Source organism: Leptidea sinapis, chromosome 47, assembly GCF_905404315.1.
Source record: "Leptidea sinapis chromosome 47, ilLepSina1.1, whole genome shotgun sequence".
Classification (NCBI taxonomy): Eukaryota; Metazoa; Arthropoda; class Insecta; order Lepidoptera; family Pieridae; genus Leptidea; species Leptidea sinapis.
In genome coordinates, this window is record NC_066311.1 from 367,726 (window position 1) to 393,032 (window position 25,307).

The following is a 25,307-nucleotide window of genomic DNA, read 5'->3' on the forward strand; positions in this document are numbered from 1 at the left end:
ACTAATATTTCGTATTTTTATTTTCAACTGACTTCACCGGACCGATTTGACATTTTTTTATTTTGGTTGGTTCAAATTATGATTGTCGGTTTTTTGGTCCAACAAATACCTTCGCAACCGTCGGCATGAGCTGTTTGCGGTTCCGCAGAGGCGCACAGTAGAGCATGCACAGTCGCTTATAACCCGAACCCTCACCGCGCTCAACACTCTCCTGAGTGCAAACCCTGAGTGTGACTTGTTTGCGGATGAATGGACGGGAATAATGTCAGAATGTCTGAAGTACTGTGAGTGAGATGAATGTCTGAGTTTTTAATTTTTTTTTCTGGAAATTAATGTAATTGGTGTAAACTCTATTGATTGAATAAATAAACAAATGGGATCTATGAGTGATTTAGGAAAGTCCGCAAATTTTAATTTAATTTAGTAACTATTAGCCTGTTAGATAATGGTTATACAATTTGTCCAACTGCCAATCTATAACTTTCGGAAGGATGAACCACCTGATCAATTATAATTATATAACTCTCTGATAACTCAAACCACAAATATCAAAGATTTACATTCAACCAAAACCTAACTTTCCATGACCACATCTCTGCGTTGGTGAAGGAATCATTTCGACAATTGGGATTTGTTATAAGAAATTGTCACGAGATCTACGTAGTGAGCTTGCTCTGAAATTGCTTTACAACGCTGTGGTGCGCAGTAAAATAGAATCCGCCGCCTGCGTCTGGAACCCACATGAAGCATGCTACTCACTACTTCTAGATAAATTGCAAAACCTTCCTTAGGTACTTATATAAAAGACTCTACAGCTATTATCCTTTTCTCTATCCCACCGTTTTTCTTCTCGGTTGTCTGGGATACAACTCCCTAAAAGTAAGAAGGACTCTGGATCAGTTCGTGACAGCCTGTAATATTTTACACGGACGTATCGATGCACTCGATCTCCACAACGATCTGTTCCGGTTATATGTACCTGACATTTAGCTACGTAATGAAAATAATAAACTTTTTGTTTTTCCTTTGTCTCACACTGTTGCGCGAAGTAAGTCACAAATACCGCGCATCCGCTCCATGTTAGATGCATTACTTGTTACCAATCGTAGGTGGACTGTTTTATTATGTATTTTTTCGGCTTTTTGTGAAAATAATTTGGTATATTAGTTTAATTTATATGCATATCTTTAAGGCGAGGTTTTCCCAACACTTTAGGTAAAAATTGCGCGAACGTTAGATTCGATAGGTACGCATGGACACGGGCGTCGGGCATGGCTGAGAACGAACCGAGCGATGCGGGTCAACGACCGCCGACCCAGAATGAACCGCGTAATATTTTTTAAAACTTACAGTTGTGCTAGAGTACGGAATTACTGTGATAATATTTTTATGCATTTTTGAAGTAAATCTTTTTTATCGACGTATGAGAGAAATGTTATATTACGCGCAAAATTATGATTTCAACATTATGGATATCGTATCCGAGATTCTCGAAGGTGCAGAGAACTAATTTGGGATCATTTTTGAAATCCAAGATGGCCGCCGCGCAACATTACGATTTCAACAATATGGGTATCGTATCCGAGGTTCTCGATACCCATATTGTTGAAATCATAATTTTGTGCGGCGGCCATCTTGGATTTCAAATATTATCACACAATCGTTCTCTGCACCCTCGAGAACCTCGGACACGATATCCATATTGCTGAAATCATAATTTTGTGCGGCGGCCATCTTGGATTTCAAAAATGATCACAAAATCGTTATCTGCACCCTCGAGAACCTCGGTCACGATATCCATATTGCTGAAATCATAATTTTGTGCGGCGGCCATCTTTGAATTCAAAAATGATCACAGAATCGTTCTCTGCACCCTCGAGAACCTCGGACACGATATCCATATTGCTGAAATCATAATTTTGTGCGGTGGCCATCTTGGATTTCAAATATTATCACACAATCGTTCTCTGCACCCTCGAGAACCTCGGACACGATATCCATATTGCTGAAATCATAATTTTGTGCGGCGGCCATCTTTGAATTCAAAAATGATCACAGAATCGTTCTCTGCACCCTCGAGAACCTCGGACACGATATCCATATTGCTGAAATCATAATTTTGTGCGGCGGCCATCTTGGATTTGAAAAATGATCACCAAGTCGTTCTCTGCACCCTCGAGAACCTCGGACACGATATCCATATTGCTGAAATCATAATTTTGTGCGGCGGCCATCTTGGATTTCAAAAATGATCCCAAAATCGTTCTCTGCACCCTCAAGAACCTCGGACACGATATCCATATTGCTGAAATCATAAATTTGTGCGGCGGCCATCTTGGATTTATCTAACTTCCCTAAAGTACATACACACAAAAATCCCGCGTGGCATAATATTCAAAATAATATTACGTAAATTTTATTTTAATACTTTCCGACTTACATTTACCTATATATTTCAACAAATACGCTGTCGCATCATCATTATTTTTTTACTATGATTCCCGCTTTGTACTTGTTTGCTAAAATCTTACGTAATGTGAGCCCGAGAGACACGAACACAGTACTTTCCTTGACAGTGGTCACGAGCGTACTGCTGGCTTGAGCGAGCATGCAACCAAGGCGTCGCGTTTGGTTTATTACGAAAAAAATTAATATAAAATAATTCATAAAGCGTATTGATAAATCCCACAGTGAAAACTTATAAATACTAATAAACTATCGAGTAAAATAAGTTTTGTGTTTATAGCTATCATAGTGATAATATAAACAATTCAAATAAAAAAGACTATTTTTCAAAAAATAAATCTATCGAGATTTTTTTTCGTAATCGTGTTTTCAAAACAGCGATTATTTAGATAAAGAAATGAAGATAAACATGTCAAAAAATTGGAACCGTAGTATTTGTAGAAGTATTTTAAGTAGATTTTTAAAAATGTTACTTTTTAGGACTATAGCGCCTTAAGTAGTGTAACTGGTCTACGACCGTACTTTTTAAAGTAAAATAAAAGTTTTAGTGTCATTTAACGTAAACAATTTAATCAATTCGGAAACAAGTACTGAGGGCCTACCATCAACTTTTAATAAGCGATGCGAATCCGATGCAGTTCAGTTTAGGTACCTAAACTTAATCACTAAAATTCGTGCCATGAAGTGCCTTTTACAGAATGGAATTTAGATCGCTTATGAAGAATGAACGAAATAAAATTGCGTTTCGAAACCTAAAATGATGTGATTTTAGCGATTTTTTTGCGTAGAAAATACTAAAAATAGATTTTAAAATTGCGCAATTGCGTCAAATTATAAACCATTAAGCCCTTTTTTATACTTATTAAATAATAGTAATATAAATAAATATAGTTCTTTGAATTACAAATTAAATGTTTGCTTATGTGTTTTCGTAAAAATAACGAGATATGAACGCACCTCCATTGATGTTCGATTTGACAGGACCACAGAGTACATTTTTTTAATTCATTCTTGCGAACAGGCTATAGCCCGGGCCCTTGCTGCCTCGACTTTAGTATTTTCATTTTTGGTATTTATTTTCAGTATTTTGTTTTACAAAAAAGACCAATAAAGTAGTCTCATCTCATCTTTAATCAATAAAAATTTTCTTTTCTATGTTTTCACTATTTTTTAAAAGTTACTAACAACACGATCCACTTTCCTCTAAGGAAGTAGCAACTTTTTTCGAATCGGTCACTTTGACAAATAAGCTATCCAGTTTAGGTTGAAATAACACCTCATGGTACGAATGAATGAACGAACTAAATCAGTTTGCGATTCAGTTGATATCATTTTTGACATTCAATTGACATCATTGCGATTTAATCAGTTGATTTGACGTCAACCTAAATTAGATAGCTCTAATCACGTCGTGGTAAGAAATAGCAATGCAGTTCATTTTAGGTTGTCAATTGAATCGCAATAAGAGTTCATGGTAGGCCCGCTGAATTCTGGGCTATTGACATCTGTGATATAAGCTAACATTGTGCTTATCACTTTCATAAATTTTATTGACAAATAATATATTTCTCACATTAAAATCATATATTTTTTTTATTTTTTTATTTTAGGAAACACAAAGGATAATACAATACAATAGCACCCATAAACCAATTGGGTTTGTGTGGAGTGCCGTACGTTCTACATTGCAACATTACAACAAAAAAATTAATTAATAACAATAGCGAAAACAATAGAAAAAAACAATATATACTAAATAACATAATGTTATTAACAGAACAAAAATCACGAACCAAGACGTATTATTAAATGGTTTCAATTCTTGTTTGCAAACGAACACAGTAATCCGCCGAGCAAACAATGGAACCGGTTCAGTGTTCAACTTTACAAGCCATCTCCTGTAGATTAGCCAGAAATGCTCTTAGTTTTTCACATACTCGACTTATTTGAGGTAGCCAATTAAACTTGCTGCCTATAATCAGGCCCAGATATGTATGTTTTTCAACCATTCAACAGTGGGGCATTGACATATACTCTTATTTTGGTGTAAGCACAGATGTTCGTAAGCTACCATCCTTTCTCCGTTCGAATGTTGGGTTTTATTATGTGCGGAGCAAATGTGTATATATTTGGTTTTGCTCGCATTTAAAACTAATCCATTCTCATGACACCATTTGTTCACGTTGTCTAGATCTACTTTAATTTTAATGAACGCTTCAGATATATCTTTATCAGATACAAGTAGACATGTATCGTCTGCGTACTGAAATGAGGTACAGTGATTCAGGACATTGTTCATGTCATTAATATAGGCAATGAAGTGTAGAGAACCGAGCACAGACCCCTGTGCAATTCCCACGTCAGCTACCACAGTCTTACTGTAGCTTTCGTTAACCTTGACACAGTACGATCTATTGAGTAGGTAACTTTCACACCATTTTAACATTGGGCCACGTATGCCAGTATTATAAAGTTTATTAATTAGCCGTTTATGATTTAATGTGTCAAAAGCGCGTGAAAAGTCGAGGAATAGAGCTAGTACATGCTTTCTGTCATTAAGGGCTTCATTTATTTTATCTGTAAATTTAGATAGTAATAATGCCGTGCTTTTATTTGGTTGAAATCCAAATTGGTTATTATGATTTATGTGATGATTTTATTGCTTATGTAGAAAGTATGTATCTGCTCACTAAAGAACTTCTCGGTAATTTTTAATTAAATTCTATCAGGCTTTGATTTCGATTTCTTATTTGATCAAAACAAGACACAAATGATCAAGCCTTGGAGTATCCTAAGACTCCAAACAAAGTTATCGAAGAGATAGGCTCAGATTCTGATCATGACTACAGTTCAAGTGATAGTGATGCTGGCAAATGTAGGAGTTCAGATAGTACAGAAGACGTTTTTTCATCAGACGATAATGTAAATGATCCTGACCAAATTATCTGACTCAGATTCGAACAATAATCACGTCAAGGTCAAGGTCTATTAAAACACACGAAATGCTTCCATTACCAGGGAATTCTGGAGCTTGTAATATGCAATATGCATTCGTCTAGCCCAGGTAAGAACAACTGAACCTTGTTCAGATCTTATTTCAGGGCATTTCGGAGGTAAAATCGACTGTAAAAATATTTGGATCATTTATCTTCTTTTTATCTAGGCAACATTGATGTTAAAGCACTCAGCTCTGATAAGCAGCCATCCAGCATGGCTGAACACCTAGCAGGCATCGATATTGAGCCAGTTGATTTCGATAATTCACTTTCTAGCGTACCTTTCTTTCTTTCTTTTTTTAGGTATAAAACTGAATGAACCACATCAATGTAGATGTGGCGTTCAGACAGATGCTCTTGGCTACAATTGGCAGGCCGTATTAGTCGTCACGCCAGCATTAATGAAGTCATCCGCAGGGCATTTGCCGCTCTTAATATACCAGCTGTTTTAGAGCCAAATGGTATGCGATGGCAAGCGTCCTGAGGGAATGACGCTGGTGGCTTGGGTACGGGGAAGGGCGCTGGTGTGGGACGTTACTTGCGTCGACACTCTGGCTCCTTCTCATGTCTAAGTTACGGCTGTTGTTGCTGGGGCTGCTGCTTCGACTGCCGAAGACAGCAAGCGTCGCAAATATGTTGGTCTCAGTGAGTCATACATCTTTGTGCTGTTTGGTGTCGAGACACTTGGCCCGTGAGGCCCAAAGGCGCGGAGAATGTTCAAAATACTATCTTCGCGCCTCAATAGGGCGCGGCAATATATTGGAAACTCAAGCGCTGGCAGCTATTTCGGTCAACGGATCAGCCTTGCTATCCAATGCGATAATGCTGCCAGTATTCTTGGTACGCTTCCACGTAATGATAGTTTTAATTTTATGTAGTCATAGTATTGTAAATATAGGTATAGAATAATAAATATAGCTTACCTGTTTTATAATATAAGTATAGTAATAGTTAAAACTATAATGTAGTAACTACTTAGTAAACCGCTAATAAATAAATATTATAGCTTATGTGAAAATGTTGATCTCTTGAGTACAAGAATGATGGATTATCCATGTTTATTATGTTTGCATATGGAGCTACGATTGTTGTATTACCTATATTAAGTGTGAATGTATACCTATTGAGGCTCAGAATACATTTACTTTTGTTAATTACATAATTTATTTTGTATGGTGCCAAAACACTAATTTTGTAATAAAAAGTTGAGTTTTTGATTTATTTAAGAAATGGCAATGTGCAAAGTGAAGTTTTACAATTTATATAATACGATTGATTGTGATAAGAAAATTCAATAAAACATGTTTATTTTTGCCTTTGTGGCATTTTATTCAAAATATTAATATTGTAGCATTGTAGTATTGTAGAAGCATTGAAAGTAGGAGAGTCTCTCTCTCTCTCTCTCTAGCGATATGTCAAACTACCCAATCTATCTCGTGCCAGAATTTTGTGTCAACATCTCCTGAGGATGGCCTCGTGTAGAGGTGAAACACGTGTCGATTTGATTGAACACGAATTTTTGCGGGCTTTACACTCAAGAAGGCTCACAACATTTGAATTAGCTGAATTGTTTGCACCTAGGTAACACTGAAAATGCTTATAAAATGAAAAACGGCTTAATGTAGAAAGTTGCCAATACTTTTATTGTTTATCCATTCCTCTCTACACATCGTCGCATTCGATGTAACCACTGAGAAAAGCAGTGAGCCCATTCTTCCTCTTCTATGACATTTTCGTACGCTTTCACCACATATTCAGGGTTCGTAAAGCGAATACCTCGAATTTTATCTTTAGTTCTTGGGAATAAATAAAAGTCGCATGACGCCAGGTCAGGACTGTATGGCGGATGACTCATTATCTCGACACCTGCCATAGTCAAATATTCAACAGTCCGTTTTGCGGAGTGCGCTGAAGCATTGTCGTCGTGAAGGAGGATCCTGCTTCGAGGGCGCTGCTGTCGAGCGATTGACATACCAGTCTGCAGTAACTATTCTTCCATCTTCTAGCACAACATATCGCGAAATGACCTTTCCGACCAAAGAATGAGGCATTCATCTTTTTACGTTGACTTCTTCCTTTCTTTACCTTAGTTGGCCGATTCTCGAATAGAAACACCCACTGAGCGGAGCTGTCTTTTGGTTTCGGGCTCGTAGGAATATATCTAGCTTTCATCACCTGTGACGATGTCAAGAACAGCATTTGAGTCACCGCCGTTGAACTTATCTAACATTTGGCGACACCAGTCCATGCGAAGGTGTTTCTGCTCGTCGGTTAAAGTATGGGGAATCCATCTGGTACAAAGCTTCCTGACGCCTAAATGTTCGTGTTATATTTTTTGAACTTGACTCATATCAATGCCTAGGCTTACCCATATCTGCTGATAGGTCACTCTCTTATTTTCCTCTACCATACGTCGCACAGCACTGATGTTATCTTCAGTAGTCGCTGTTAAAGGACGTCCCTCAAGCGGATCATCGTTGAGATTGCTATGTCCACGCTTAAACTCGTTAAAGAAATTGTAAATAGTGGCACAAGATAGGGCTTCATTAAAAATGCTAATCGCAGCCTATCATAGCTTTGTTGTTGAGTAAGCCCAAAACGAAAGTCGTTATAAACCATTGACCGAAAATTTTCTCGCGTTTGATTCATTTTCACGTGTAACAAGAGTTTTAGATTTGCCATTTCATTAAAACAAATGACAAATGAATGCAATATACTACATTAGGTTACCAAAGAGTTCTAAAATTAAAATTCAAAAAAAGTTTTCATTAGCAATGATTCTAACTGGCCAGTTCTAAACATTTTCAGTGTTACCCATGTAATACGTCCACGTTTGACATCCGTACATCCGTATGTGAGGAGAGTAGGTAAATAACAGCTCTTTAGGACGGTTTTCTTTAGGATGAGGGGAAATTCTCCTTCTAGTATTTCCTTCAGGGACCAGAATTTTATCTATATCAAGTCCGTCGCTCGACCTCTTGTCGGTCTCGGTTCAGTTATAGTAACTGATAATGATGTACAGTAACAACATTTTTATATTATAATATTCTTTTCAGGGAAGAGTCAGCAAAGAAGATATTTTATAAGTTTCATGGGCCTAACTTAAAAGCCTTCTTGAATTTCTAAATCAATTTCTATACTTGTTCCTGCATGTATCTAAAAATTTTATGCACATCTCTAAAGCGATTTTCATAAGAAAATGCTTTCTCAAAATCGAGAACCCTACAACAGTAGGTATAGCCTCTGTTGACATCTCTCCAGTCCGTGCCTCTCAACCACTTTATTTGGTCACAAATATCTTTGCAACGAACATGGCGTTTTGCTTCATCTATTGTCAAAAATGGAATATTGATCTGGATAATCGCTAATGAACTTTTGACTGCCTTGTTGTGGATAACCTGAAATACCTATAACATCTTTATAACTATTATGCTTAGTTATAATTTTATATATTCAAATATCATAAGCCCTCCTTAATGCGTTCAAGAACCACACATTATGACCTGGTGGTCATGTTATGTTATGGTCATGTTATGGTTAACAATAGACTGTTTTGTTACAACAAATTGCTTATCTATGACAATTATTTATTGCTAAATAATAACATTCAAATCAATGTTATTATTCCATTCATCTCTGAAAAATAAAAATAAAATGATTTTTCTTTTTTATCAGTGGAGATGACGTTTAGTTGGAAATGAAACGAAATTTGTAAAACAAATTTGAGAAATCTTGCACGTAAGTAATATATTGTACGATATGATTGTTGGGGCTGACTCTAGTTTGTCTCTGAAAGAAAGAACAATGATAGCTGCCTAAATACTCCTCATGAACTCCATTCCTGAATGCATCATGGAGGCTTATGATATGTGGGTAGTTAAAGCAGTGTATGTAACTATACATAATTAGGCATTAAAACATTCGTGTATTATTATTATTATGACACTCGTGTTTATAATATTGTCTTGATAAAGTCTCTTCCTGTTAGACAACCGAAAACAACAGGCCAGGAATAATACTTTAAGGTGCGTAACAAGCTACGTCTTGCACTCGCGACTTGTCCATGACACTTTGAGTTAGTGTACGTGAATTGCTCAAAATATCGATTAACTCTAAACTCATTTTTTTGGACGTATATGATCTTAGGCCCTCCATTATGTACAGTCAAATAAAATACTATTACAATGTGATGTGTCTAAAGTGCGTAATGTTAAATACGTAGAGAATCCGACAATATCTGTCCAACTTGAACGTGCTTTAGTAGATAAACAATGTCTATAAAAATATGCGCTGAAATGCGAAAACTTATTTTCGTCTTAGAAGTATTCTGGAGCTTCCAAGAATTAAAATTTCTACCCACTAAACAACCCACACAGAAATAGTGTCTTTTCTTCAAAATTAATTCAAAAGGGTGATCTACACAAAACTGTAATGCTCTAATAGTCAGCTAGTGGTCTACTACTAGGCCAAAAGACTCATCTTGTTGTAAGAAGCTACCTTACATCAATAAAGTATTTACTTACCTTCCATAAGTATTTTGGAACGTGGACACTCAAATCCACATTTATATTGTGACTATTTAACGTAAAGTTTTTTATTCCTCCGAATGTTCCAGTCCATACACTTAATTTATCAATTGTTTTTAGTAGCAGTCTGATTTTTTGCTCAATCTCATCCCAATTGTTCTAAAGGAAAAATGTTTATGATTAAAATAAAAAAAAATATACATATTATAATAAAGTTTGGGGCAATTTTGGCTTAAAATAAGAGAGTCACTGCATTAGAATTGGGAATCCGATATTGCAAGAAATAATATATAGATTAAATAAAAATACATTTTAAAGTTAAATTGATTATTATTTCCAAAACAGGAGATATTATGAAATGGTTAATGTTGCTAATTAATGCCCGTGATCTGTTTGAGAGAGGGGCGAGACTGTATGTATTCTATTCTATTCTTCCTACTATGGCTCCTGTGGAAAGTATACCACAAGTTTGCCAATGTCACGCTTTGGTAGACCACCAAGACCAAACAATACTCTAAGTATTTGTTTACCAATTTTAATGGTAGTGATCGGTGCTTAAGATTGAAACAAGTTTTATTTTCTTATACATGAAACAAATATACATGCTGTTAGGACTATAAAGGACATACACAAATATAATTACTTAAATTATTTAATATAAGTACTTAGTGATATTTACAACTTAATTTTATTTATTTTAATATATTTACACAAAATATATACAAAAGGAGTGAAAACTAGGGAGAGGAGACATTTAAAGGAAGTTAGGCGGGGAATTTCAGAAGGTATAAAATTGTACAAAGAAGGTTGCGTTAAAGGGCATTTGAGGAATAAATGGTCCACGTTTCCCTCATCTAGACCACATTCACAAAGGGAATTGTCCCTAATTCTTAGTTTAGCCAAAAATACTGGGGTACAAGCATGATTAAAACGTAAACGACAAATAGTTGATATCGCTGACTTGTTGGGAATTTCAAATTTGGAGAACCAAGGTTTCTGAGGAATTACGGGCTGAAGATCTCCATAAACTTTGCCTTTAGAGTTTTTGGAAACTTGCCATATATTGGACCAATTCTCATGCATCTTGGGTTTCAGGATGGTGCGCAAGTCATGGGAGAAAATTTTTGAATATTGGAGGGAACCTGTTGCAATAGCTGTCTTCGCACATGCATCTGCATTTTCATTACCAAGGATGCCTGAATGAACTGGAATCCATGCTAAAACAATGTTAATATTGAGGTTATATCATTCTTTCAAAGATTCCCTTATTTTAAGTATAATTGGAAAATTACTTTTAGACCTAAATGGATTTGACAGTATTGATTGAAGGCAACTTTTAGAGTCTGAAAGAATAATAGAATTGTTCATGCCATGAGACATAACAAATAAAATTGCTTCAAGTATGGCAATTGATTCCCCAGTGAAAACAGAAGTGATAGATGGGCAGCTGTAACTGGGTATAATTCTTGTTCAAAAAAAGGAATCCATGCTGCAGTACCAACAGGGCTCATGTCTGTTTTTGAAGCATCTGAGAAAAAGTTTTATTGGCTTCTATGAAAACCTTATCTATACCTTAGTTTGAAATTAGATGGTTGGAAAGTGAGTGCATTAAAAGGCATACTAAATAGAGGCAATTTAGAATATTGGAAGAGGGGGTTAGAGAGGTAAGAGAATAATAAGTAACTGTGGAGAATGCAAGGTCTTTTGGATTCAGGAATATTATTATTATTGTATAAAGCAAATAGTTGGTCTAATTTTTGAAGCAAGGGATGTCCACAGCATTTAGCTAATTTGAGAAAAAAATTATTGGCAAGAAATTGACGGCGAAGTGAAAGGGGAGGTTCCACACACTCTACTTGCATGGCATTAATGGGGCTAGATTTCATGGCTCCTAATATTATGTGTAAGCATTTAGCCTGAATTTTGTCCAGTTTATTCAGACCTGCTTTATTTCCTGGGATCACGAACATAGTGCCGTAATCGCTGCGAATGATTGCATTGTACAATAATTTTTGGATGTAGGGCTGAGCTCCCCACCAGACACCAGATACAGAGCGCAGGATATTAATGTTTTTCTCACATTTCTGTGAGACATAATCAAAATGCTTTGTGCCTGATAATTTTTGATCTAACCAAATCCCCAGAAACTTAACATTGGTAGCAACAGGTAACTCAACATTATAAATTTTAATTTTAACATGAGGAAAAAGTCTTTTATTTGTGTACATAAAACTACTTTACTTTTATAAGTTGATAGTGACAGCCCATGTTGCATTAAATAATCAGCAAGATATTCAAGTGCACAATTTAACTGATTGGATGAATCCTGTATGGACTTGTTCGAAGTATACAGAACAATATCATCTGCATATTGCCGTATTTGGCAGAAGGGGGATACAGAGCTATTGAGGTCATATGTATACAGATTGTAAAGAATGAGCCTTGAGGTAAGCCTTTCCAAACTGACTTAGGAGGGAGTTAAGAGGATGGACCTTTGATAGTAATTGTTCTTTACAATAACATGTTACATATGAAACGAGATAGCTTCACGGGGTACTCAGCTGGTTGAGTTTACTCCTGAGTAGGGGAAGTGATACGTTATCATATGCAGATTCTATGTCAAGGAAAACTCCCAAAAGGTGTTCTTTACTGAGGAGTGCTATTCTAATGTCAGTTGTAAGGATGCCTAAGCTATCTAAGCAAGTCTTGCCCTTTCTGAAACCATATTGAGAGTTGGAAAGGAGATTATTGTTTTCAACAAACCACTCAAGTCTGTGTTTTATCATGATTTCAGAAACTTTTGCAAGAGTAGAAGAGAGGGCAATTGGTCTATAGCTTGTGGCTTCAGATGGATTCTGACCAGGTTTAAGTATTGGAATAATTACCTGATTTTTTCCAGGGTGGAGGGATGACACCAAAATCAAAAAGGTTATTTATAATATCTAGGTAATATTTCTTGGATGTAGTTGATGAGTTTTTGATGAAAGAATAGGGGATTCCATCTGCGCCAGGAGCAGAATAAACTAGACCATCTAAAGCGAGAAGGAGTTCAGAAAAAGAGAAAGGAGACTCTAAACTATGAGTAGAGGCAAGAGGGCTTGGAGGCGATGGAAAATAGTCTATATTTGGAACTGAAGGGAGGCACACTTAAATCATGCTCTTGAGCACAAAATGAACCTCTAAATTTTTTAATTTGTTTCCAAACCATAGAGGATGAAGTGCTTGGAGACAAATTTTGGCAAAAGTCCATCCTTGTTTTTTCTTTTTTTTTTAATAAATATGTAGCTTTAACAGCAACTTTTTTTATAGTGGAAAAAGTTAGAAAGTGACATGTTTCTGTTATAATTCTTTTCCGCTAACTTCCTTTCTTTGGCAGCAGCAGTGCACTCAACATCCCACCAAGGAGTTGAATTTTTTTTTTAAATAGGTTTCTTCAAAGGGAAGCTATTGCCACCACAAGTAATCATTGCGTTTGTGAATTTCATATAGTTATCTACTACGTAAAGATGGTTAGTGACTGGAAACTCTGCAATTTTTTTATCCAGACAAGAAGAGTAGTTAAGTAATTTGCATCTACTAATTTATATTTAAAAGATGAGGAAGGGTTTTCGGGGGGATTACTTTGTCAGGGATAGATATGATTATAGGATAATGGACACTACCATAGGAATTTTGTAAAATGTTCCAAGAAAGGAGAGGAGCCAGACATGGAGAATACAAGGTGAGGTCAACTGCACTTTTGGAATTTTGAGAAGGTGAAACCTGCGGGTAGGAGAGTCATCATTAATAATACAGAGATCACACTCATCAAATATGTCTAACAGAGAGAGGGCTAAATAATCAGTGTGGCTTGAGCCCCATGAAGTGTGATGAGCATTAAAGTCTCCCATAACAATAATAGGAGGGGGAATAGATGAAATTAAAAAGAGGATATCATGGTTGACTGAGGTTGAGGCACATAGATTGAGACTAGAGAGGTGTTCATAACCTTTGCTGCAACAATATTTATACCTGGATGAGGACTAGGAATGGTAATCGAGGAAATGGGAAGGGTGCGTCTTATTAATAAGGCGCAACAAGCACCAACACTTTCTGCTTGATCATCTCTAAGGCATACATAGCCAGGGACCCTGAAGTTTGAACCAGGGACCAGCCATGTCTCAGAGATGGCGATGGCAGAAGGAAGATATTTGTTTATGAGATGTGTAAGACTGGGTTTTTTAGGACGTAGGCTTCTTGTGTTCCATTGCAGAATGGACACTGGGGCCATGGTTATTAACTAAGGACAGAATTTGTGAAAGTTGATGGGCAACATTTAACGGTAAGCTTAGATTGTTTTTAGTTATCAGAGATAGAATGTTGGACACGAGAGCCTCCAAGAAGTTGACATCCTGCGCTGATGATGAAATTGGATTGATGGGATAGTGCAGAACCATTCGGGAAGGATGAAGCAACATCGGCAATGATGGCCTGATGAGCAGCACGATCGTAAGACTTACTTAGAATGGGTCTGGAGCGTGAAGGGAGTGTTACATTTTTCCTGTAACTGATAGTAGGAGAAATGGGTGGCTGAGTGGTATGAGTTGAGGAAGAGTTATGGTAATGCGGAATTGAGGAGAATTTCAGAGTAAGGCTTTACTGATTGCTGCCTCCTAATAAGATATGTTTTCCTGAGACATGATTGCTTTAATGGATTTTTGTCTACCATGTTCTGGACAAGCCTTCTTGGTGGCAAAATGTTGACCCGAGCAATTTATACAAGAAGCATCTTTATCAATAACCTCACATGTATCACCAGCATGGGATTGGGCACATTTGAAGCACCTTGGCTTAGATCTACATTCTGTTTTTATATGGCCAAAGCGGCAACATTTCTGGCATTGGATAGTAGGGAAGAGGTAAGTTTCTATAGGGAGGGAATTGTGGAAAAGGAAGATTTTTTCCGGAAGCAATTGGCCTTGAAATGTTAAGTCAATGGTTTGGGTTGGTACCCAAGTCACTCTACCCTCCTCAATTACTTTCCTATTGAATCTTTATCGAGCCTTTAAAATCTTTCCACAACCAGTGGGAAGATCAACCGACTCCACAAACTCATTCATAGACAGGTCCACTGGGACTTGACGAACTATACCCATCATGGTGATATTATAGTTGGGAATTGTTGCTGTATATTTATTAGCGGCTAAAAGTGGATTATCAAGAAAACTGTTGGCATCTTTGGCTGATTAAAATACTATTGTAATTTTATTTCTACCTACTTTTTTTATTCCGTCAGGGAAAATGTTGGCGATTTTGTGTCTGTGGAGTAGCAGGCCGAATTTAATTGGCTTTATAGTGAGACCTGAGGCAGGGTCTTCTTCCGTAAGGGAGACGTGGATCAAAAAAGGACCTTTATCAAATGTTGTATACTGTTTGATACCAATTATTAACGATGGATCACTATAAACATTTTGGATAGAGGCAGAAGCCATGTCCGTGTTGGTAATTGTTTTCTTAGGCGCTGCGTTTCCTGAAGAACTATCTTCTAGCCGTCGTTTGAGCCGGTTAGTTGCTGTTAGTTAGGTTAGATGTATGGTGAACAAATATCTATATTAAAATGTTAAGACCACTCACCAAAATAAATGTACAATAACAGAAAATAAAACTGCTGCAATCAATTTTACAATAGGCTGCAGTAGGTTAAGCCTTTTAAAAAAAGTGGTAACTAAAACTCGACTCACGCGTGATAGCTACCTCTCCGTTTTCTGTCAAATGTCGACTGTATCTATGTATTTATAAACTATTAACTTAATATGCCAATGCCTTCTGCCAAGTTCTGTTTTGTTAATGTAATACTGGAGATAAATAATGTAGGACGAAATGTATATGAAGTGGTCACCCAGGGTTTTAAATAACGAGCACGAATATGGCATTCTAATAGGGTTAGGGCGATTGTGGCAATGTAAATCGCTGGGGTCGCCATGAAATTGAGTTTCCCTCTTTGATTATTAATTAACTTGCAACTTGCGTCTAAGCGCTAATGAAATATCTCCCAACTGTTGGCTTATAAGCAAGTATCGCTCGCTCAATATTAAATTACGATTTGCGCTATAAAAGTAAGCATTGCTTTAAGTCGAACCGTATGCAGTACCTAATTATTAATACGTGGGTAACACTGAAAATGTTTAGAACTGGCCAGTTAGAAACATTGCTATTGAAAAGATTTTTTTAATTTTTTAATTTCAATTTTAGAACTCTTTGGTAACCTAATGTAGTATATTGCATTCAGTTGTCATTTGTTTTTATGAATTGCCGGCAAATCTAAAACTCTTGTTACTCGTGAAAATGGTTTATTATGACTTTCGTTGTAGGCTTATTCAACAACAAAGCTATGATAGGCTGCGATTAGCATTTCTTAATGAAGCCCCATCTCGATCCACGGTATAACAATCTCAATACAGATCCGCGTGAGGGACGTCCTTAACAGCGACTACTCAAGATAACATCAGTGCTGTGTGACGCATGATAGAGGAAGATAAGAGAGTGACCTATCAGCAGATACGGGCAAGCCTAGGCATTGGTATGAGTCAAGTTCAAAAAATATTACACGACTATTTAGGCGTCAGGAAGCTTACTACCCTGGCGCCCTGCTACTTTAATTTATTCCCAAGAACTAAAGATAAAATTCGAGCCCTGAAGAAAGGGTGAACGCATAAGAAAATGCCATAGAAGAGACCCCTAAGGAAGAATGGGCCCACTGCTTTTCTCAGTGGTTCCATTCGAATGCGACGATGTGTAGAGAGGAGCGGAGATTACTTCGAAAAACAATAAAAAAAAGTAGGCTACTTTCTACATTAATCCGTTTTTCATTTTCTAAACATTTTCAGTGTTACCTATGTATATATATATATTATATTATGTAATATACTATACATATGGTTGTCAATTTCGTTCTTACAGTCAGTTGTTTTAGCGCACTACCTATCAATTTGTGAGATTTTGGGCGATTATCGTTTTGTTTAACCTAATATCGGTGCCAATATCGGATGTCCTTGATCGCTCATAATGTATCTTCGTATTATAAAAATAGTATTAAATACTAAATAATAAAATTGATATTTACATATCCTTACTAATGTTGTAAATGCGAATAGGAGTTTGATTGTTACGCTTTCATGCCTTTGCTACTAAATCGGTAATCATGAAGTTTTGCACGGCGGCCAACTTGGATTTCAAAATTGATCCCAAATTCCTTGTCAATTACCCTGGGAATCTAGGATTCGATACCCATATTGTTGAAATAAAAATTTTGGGGCCACCTTTGATAGACTTAGATTTAAAAAAATATCCTAAATTCGGCATCTACTGCCCGTAGCATCCTGGAAACGATGTCTATATTGTAGGAAAAAAAAAATATACAGCGGCAATTTTAGATTAAAAAATATCAAAATTATATCTTGCTAACGATATCACTAATAATCTCAAATTTGTTTTACACTATTTCGAGAACCAAGCATATGATTTTCTTAGCTTCCACAGCATTGATCCCAATGCTGTTTTATATTAAAACCCCATCTCATTTCTGTATTCCTTACAATGTGTATGCGAAATTACACGGTGATCAGTTAATGCGTAACAAAGATAGCCACTATAATTCCAGAAGACTTATTCTTATGTCCTTTGAAAGTTTGGATGAGTCTTTGGTATCATATTTAGTATCATACATCCACTACATCCCATTTTTTTACTGAGAATTAAAAAGGAACAACCCCGGTATATATATTATAATAAAAAAAAACTAAATAATATGTAAAGAAATGAAAAACGTATTTAAATATTCTAAATGGAATACAAATTATAGGCGTCGAACAAAAATTTTTTAACAAAAAAACTACCGCCTTCAAAATCACTATTCCAAAACAATAGACAATGTGCACTTAAAAGTATAAAAATAATTGCGTATTTTTAGACAATCTAATTAATCTAAATCTAGTTACGATTATTGTTATTTTTGGAATCGGTGTCCTTACGTCGCGACCCCCTCTCGCCTCTCGCCTCCTCACGACTCAAGCACATCTCTCCTATAACTATGTATGTAGTAACAAACCTATCTTGTTTGAAACCGACTCCAAAAATTAAAAATTTTGTTAATGTAGTCTATAATAACAATAATATAATTTTGACACACTTTTTACACACATTATGTTGCCCCAAATAAAGCACATATAGCCTGTGGGTTGCAAGACAACGATATATTTAATACAATATACTTACTTAATATACATAAATACATTTAAACATGCATGACTCGGAAACAAACATCCATATTCATCATATAAATGCTTGCAACTACCGGGATTCGAACCCGGGACCTCTAGCTTAGTAGGTAGGATCGCTAACCACTCGTCTATACAGGTCGTCAAATATATATATATCTCGGAGATTTATTTGGATTTAAAATCGGGCGTCACCGTGTTGGTTTCCACCATGTTGTTTTAAGTCGATCAGTGCGCACAACCGGCGCGGGTGCTTGCTTGAAGACGACTGCGTCTTCTAAATGAGCGCAGCAGAGTAGAATATAATCATACAGGCCATAATACTTTTATATTCTAATTCTCCGACACGGCCATTCTGTAATCCAACGCGCTCTCGCGTTGATTTATCGACGTCAAGTCCAGCCTAGACGCCACAGCGCATAGCACACAAGTAAAGCGTTTACAAACAGCTTTCAACCTCCCACAAAGCAAAGCGTTAAAGTTTTCAGCACGTCACAGCTCTGGCGTATAGCAAAGCTTTGGCGCTTTCAGCATTGCTCAGAGGCAGCACTAAAACCCGCTGCAAAGCGTTGCAGCTTTCAGCATCATCTGTCTAGCGGAATCTAGTAAAGCGTCAAAGCTTTCAACATAACCCATCTCCGGGATTATACTAAAAATTCTAATCCACACCACCACAAGCGTGGCGCTCTTAGAAGTAAACGTGGACAAAGCGACAGGCTTTCAATCCTTCACCCCACCATAGGTGTAGCGCTCTTAAAAGTAAACTTGGACAAAGCGACAGGCTTTCAATCCTAATATGACAAAGCGTAGAAGCTTTCAATCCTAGTATGACAAAGCATAGAAGCTTTCAATCCTAATATGAAGCGTAGAAGCTTTCAATCCTAATATGACAAAGCATAGAAGCTTTCAATCCTAATATGACAAAGCATAGAAGCTTTCAATCCTAATATGACAAAGCATAGAAGCTTTCAATCCTAATATGACAAAGCGTAGAAGCTTTCAATCTCCAATGCTACAAAATTATCAATAAAGAAAACCATAATTATTATTGATGCGAGGATAACTTTGTACTAAAACTAAGGTGCCTACCGCAACGGATGAATTAAAGCCTTATCGGTATCGTATCGTACTTTATCTCTTTTTACTAGCTCGTCCATCCTATGTTTTACTTCTCGTCTTATTTCTATTAAATCCTCTAGCTCTACCATGAGTTAGCAATCGACTCTTGCGTTCACTTACAGCAGTCGATTACAAGTAAACGTGAATCGAATATTGTTATTTCTGTATTCTTTTATAAAATTATTTTTACTGATGTGTTCAAGTGGATTTCCAAGGATCATACGCACGCTAACCTTAACATATTCCAAGCTAAATAACTTCTGCCCGATATTATTTTGAAACAGCATTTCTCGAGAGCATCTGTCAAATAAGTTACTCATGGAACCAATTTTCTATAAAAACCGCTGCAGAACATTATTCGCTTGCAATAAGATTTCGATAGGTCTTTTACGTTATGACTCATACTACTAAAATGAATTCTCCAGGTGATCGGTCACCGTATAATTTTAGATACAAATCTTTACGAAGTTGCTAGTGAGTAGGATCACTGTAAGCTCATGTTGGATATACTGACTATCGCAAAGAGTTTTATCTAGGTGGACTCCTATTACAGCCAATTAGCAACTGGATCGGTCTCTTACCAGTACTTCTAGACATTTTACAATATAAGGCAAGTTGAACCTCAACTAGAACAGATTATAAGTTAAAACCGGCATTATCCGTTCTGACGGGCAGGTCCGGTACCCTGACAGGCTCCACTAGCTATTTCATGTAATTCAATGGACCACACCGTACAAACACCTTGGAACTCTTGACCCGTGAATAAGGTTCCTTGGTCAGAGATAATGTGCTTGTATGTACCGAATATGTAAACGAAATTTCGCAATGCTTAGCTAGCGGATCGCGTAGTTAAGTCCTTAGCAGCTGTTAAATAGCAGAATTCTATGAAAGTATCAATCACGTATTTCTAGGGAACCCTCCGTCACTTGGAAGAGCATCCAACAACTACGGCATACTTACCATCTGAGCACGAACTTATCCTGACCGTATGATCAATTATCAAACTTCCTTTATTGTAGTTAGCTAGCACAAATCCGCATTATGAGACGGGACGTTATCGCGAACCCACTACACTCACTCTGATGAAAGACCTCCGAATGGTCCGAAACTAGTCGGTACCCACACCGATAAAACGTGATTAAAACCGTGCTGATAAAGAAGGTTATAATGTCTTACGAAAGTGTTAAAAATTTAATTACTTCTTTGAGATTGAAATAACGAATCCTTACTAAGACCAATATTCAAAACAACAGACAGTTGGTACAACATAGGCATGTCTATTTTTACCTTTTAAGTTTTTCAATTTACTAAACTTTACAAATTCTTTACCAAAATTCATGAACGAAACAGGAGTTAAACTTGCGCCTCTCGGGCCCCGACCGAGCCGCACCCCATCTGAGCCAACCGTCCAAGCGACGCATCGACTGATATTTTAATATGTCTTGTTCAACTTGTTCAATCCCAGAAGTGAGGGATATCATTTAAAAATAACAAACTGTGAACTTAAATTTCGTATCAATTTAAAATCGCTTGCCATGGAAATATCAGCTCACGGCGACGCACCACACCTTTTCCGTAACTGTTGCACGTAACGCCGGGTAAAGCTACAAATGCAGGTGCCAGTTAGTGGCACCACTAGCCAGTGGCACACAGTTATCCAGGATCCATTACACTACGTCTTCAACACACATTCCCACTGCACAGACACTGTCCACTGTCCACCACGACATAAGCATCGCTGTGTCATGAGAATACTGCTCAAGGCCTCACGTGTAAAACTTCCCGTCTTCAGAATCATGCAGCATGGTTGTAAATGCGATCCCGGTCCTGAAATATCCCTGGTACCGAGTTGCAGACGTCCCAGAAAACAAGTACGATGTAAGCGAAGGCGGTCCCACCGCTGCTCTCGGAGATTTATTTGGATTTAAAATCGGGCATCACCGTGTTGGTATCCACCATGTTATTTTAAGTCGATCAGTGCGCACAACCGGCGCGAGCGCTAGCTTAAAGACGACTGCGACTTCTAAATGAGCGCTCTACTGATGGACAATAATAACTAACTTCAATCACGTCACCGAAAGTGACGTACACAGTGACAACTTCAAACACACTTTGAAAGATGACGTTCGCCATCAGTTCAGCCCAATACACAGAGTAGAATATAATCATACAGGCGATATTACTTTTATATTCTAATTCTCCGAGATATATATATATATATATCTAAATATATGTCGGAGATTTATTTGGATTTAAAATCGGGCATCACCGTGTTGGTATCCACCATGTTATTTTAAGTCGATCAGTGCGCACAACCGGCGCGGGCGCTTGCTTGAATACGACTGCGACTTCTAAATGAGCGCTCTACTTATGGACAATAATAACTAACTTCAATCACGTCATCGGTGAGTTGTCACTGTGTACGGCACTGTCGGCAGTGCCGTACACAGTGACAACTTCAAACACACTTTGAAAGATGACGTTCGCCATCAGTTCAGGCCAATACACAGAGTAGAATATAATCATACTGCCCATATTACTTTTATATTCTAATTCTCCGACATATACATAGACTATAAATAATAACTTAGTCTTTCAAACTTTAGAACAGCAAAAAATAATAATCTCGCGATTAAGCTGTTCCGACAATTACAGTGTTAATATTGGCATCAAAACTGTCTTAATGTGATACAGTAGAAAAATTCTTTAAAGCTTTCTAATATTTTATGTCACTTACGGTTTCCTTACAGAAATTCCAATGAGCGACCACATTGAAGTTCTCATACGTAGCTAATTGAGGCAATCCTGGAAACACATCTCTCGGGCTTACTAAATGTCTTCTTACAAAACAACAAGTGCCTCCCCAAGTCTTCAAATAGGTGTGCGGAGTCAAATGCTCTTTTTGTTTTTCACAGTCGAAAGCTAATTCATAATCTACCGCATGTTTATCACGGATGCTATATCTATAGCTTGGAATATAGTCAGCCATTCCAGTTTGGATTGTATAACGTGTAAAACTAGGTGATTTTGTTTCTAAATTGAAACATACATCATACAATCCCATGTACAAGGTCGACAGCGCAAATCCGATGCTGAACAATTTTGTTTTCAAATTGGAACATTTTTGTTTATTTTTCATTAATATTGTCTTAAATGGTTTATCACACTGAAAGTGGATGATATTATAATAATTGATAGTATATTTCTCGCTTTCTTTGACGTAAAATGTTTTGTTTCGGAGACACAATAAGTCTACACTAGTAACTTTTGCACCGTCAACGGATTTTAAATGGTTTCCCTTGTAGATTATATTGCTATTCCCACAATGTAAACGAATTTTCTCGGTTTCTCGAATTCGTACAAGTCCATTCGATATTCGGAATTTGGGAAAATATCGTTTTCTTGTGATAAATAATGGTTGATTTTCGTTGAAGTCATATTGTACATTCAGCACGCATCCTGCGAACAATATTTTAAAAATAAGTAAGTGATAACGGTATCAAGACATCGGCACAAGTATATCAAGATACCATTCTTGAGATGGTAGTGAAGCCCCTTAACAACACCATGTTCAATAACTAAGAATGGTCCTTCCAAGAAGACTCGGCGCCGGTCCATATTGTTCAGTCTACACAGTCTTGATTCCGCTGGATTATTATCTATGGTCAGTTTTAGAGAGTACGGCTTGCTCTTAATGCCAGTGAAGAATTTTCCCATGGAAAGAGTGCGTGCTTCTATTGATAACTGGCCTCAACGTTTAAAGGACTGTATTGCAGCCAATCGATACCAAGTCGATTAAGCTTTTCATAATATAAATTGTTTTTTATTTATGTATTAAACTAACACAATGTAAAAGTAATAAATGTTATTCTCAACAGAAATTTCATTTTTCTATGTATTTATGGCAATATATAAATATTCACTATTTATGGCAAGACTAGGTTTAATATTGTTTGCGCCGTTATTGTTCGCATTCAATAGCATATAGCGCCACCTGGGGGGCTGATGTACAATCCGAGCATTGGCATCACCCTGATCTTCGCATCGGGTGCTGAACGACTCTCTGGCCGCTTACAACGCGACACTTACCGATTGACCTTGTTCGAGTGGACACCGCTGACCACGCACGCGCCGCGTTACGCATTCGTGCATCATTGTCGCACGTGGTTCTTTATACTACTTCTTTCGCATCATCGTAGTGCCAAGTGAAGTGCTTGTCTGAGGAAAGGGCTGACCAGTATCAGGTGAAGTACTCATACTTCAGCCACTTGGCGTTTTATGTTTATTGATTGTGAACAGGCCAAACCAGATTACCCGCAACCTCACTTAACCTGGAGTGTACCTAATGCAAGATGCATTAGGTACACCGCACTCCATTTTGACTCCCTCGCATCATCATTAATTTTGATCCATTCGACCCGGATAGAACCAGCAGCTTTTGCTATTTATTTTACTTTTATTTTTGCTTACCTAACTTGGAATCGATTCGCAATTCATACCTATTTCCAACCTTCGCATTGTGTTAATATATTTAGCTACTTACTTTAGTTTATTATATAAATATTTGTTCAATAATAAACACGTTACTCATTAATTTCGCATAATCTAACAGTATCATAACGAAACATATACATTTCATAAAAAAGCATTACAAGTTTACAGCACATTTTCAATATGGCGCTTGAAACAAAAATTAAACTTGAAGTTGGTAAGAAACAGGCAATATTTTCGCATATAAATGAACTGTATAGTACTGCAAAAAAGATTTCTATTGATACAAATACGCGAAGTTCACAAGAATTTGTGGCCACGTCTGCGAATATTGAGAAATTATATAGCGAATTTAACGATCTATGTGACCAACATAACGCTTTATTATTGGAACAAAACCCAAAATTTGAATTGAATTTTAACAATTGGACCGCATTTCAAACATTATTTTCCGTTGTACAGCAAACTCGGAATGAGTTATTATAATCTCGTCGTCATCAAGTTTAAACAACGTCATCACAAACACAAACATACATGCACACTACTTACACACATACAAACATACATACATACAATCATAAACACATACACACACACTTACATACATTACACTACACATCACCACACTCGCCGGCGAGTGTGTTCTTCTCATCTTTTCATCTTCATTTCATCTTCATTTTCATTTTCATTCTCTCTCCTTCCCACAAGCACACAGCCGGTCTGAGGTTCGAGTCTCCTTAGGAGACGCCCCGCGACTGTTGTTGCGTAGTCTTTGCGGCCTCCACGGCCCACGTCCTACTTCGCTGTGAAAGCCAGGGCTGCTAACAGCACAGAGGAGGTTGTAGTCGGTATGGGGCGTCCGCTTACGCGGACACTCGAGTCCGACATATTACGCCCCGTTCCGGGGCGTAAATACGTAACAGTATTTCCTCCTCTCAAAAAAAAAAAAAAAAGACCCGAAAGCTGACCTCTTTTTAATCAGAGTTTTAGCACAAACGTTCATAATAATAAGCAACTCAATTATTCGCAACGAGTGCAATATTTGGTAGGCAAGCTAAGTGGAACCGCGCTTAATATTTTTGCAGGTATCATGCCTAATGAACAAAACTATTCGACAATATGGCAGTCGTTAGTTGATAAATACCAAGACAAGCGAGCACTTGGTACTATGTATTTAAATAACATACTCGACATTAGGTATACATCTGAGACCCCCTCCCACCTCAATAGTTTTGTTGAAAAATTTCATGGGTCTATGTCCGCTTTAAAACAACTAGAAGTTTCTGATTTAACAGATTTTATTTTTCTTCATCTCGCGCTTAAGAAATTAGATACAAATGTAGTACAACGCTTTGAATCATCCATTAAAAAAGATATTCCATCGAGTACCGACTTAGTTGATTTCATAAGACACCACATTCAGGTTCTAGAACGAACAACCAACACCAGTCGAC

The 25,307-nt window shown here is 37.1% G+C and overlaps 1 protein-coding gene across 1 annotated transcript in view; it reads right to left on the reverse strand.

The window, feature by feature from the left end:
* Positions 1-6,766: 6,766 nt before the first annotated feature.
* LOC126978136 (uncharacterized) overlaps positions 6,767-25,307 on the reverse strand; it is a 38,145-nt gene continuing 19,604 nt past the window's right edge. The window contains exons 3-5 of the mRNA XM_050826881.1: positions 22,100-22,821; positions 9,986-10,147; positions 6,767-8,860 (exon numbers count right to left, since the gene is read on the reverse strand). Coding sequence (XP_050682838.1) covers positions 8,597-8,860; positions 9,986-10,147; positions 22,100-22,821 — 1,148 coding nt within the window. The 3' untranslated portion in view covers positions 6,767-8,596. The remainder of the gene's footprint in view (positions 8,861-9,985; positions 10,148-22,099; positions 22,822-25,307) is intronic.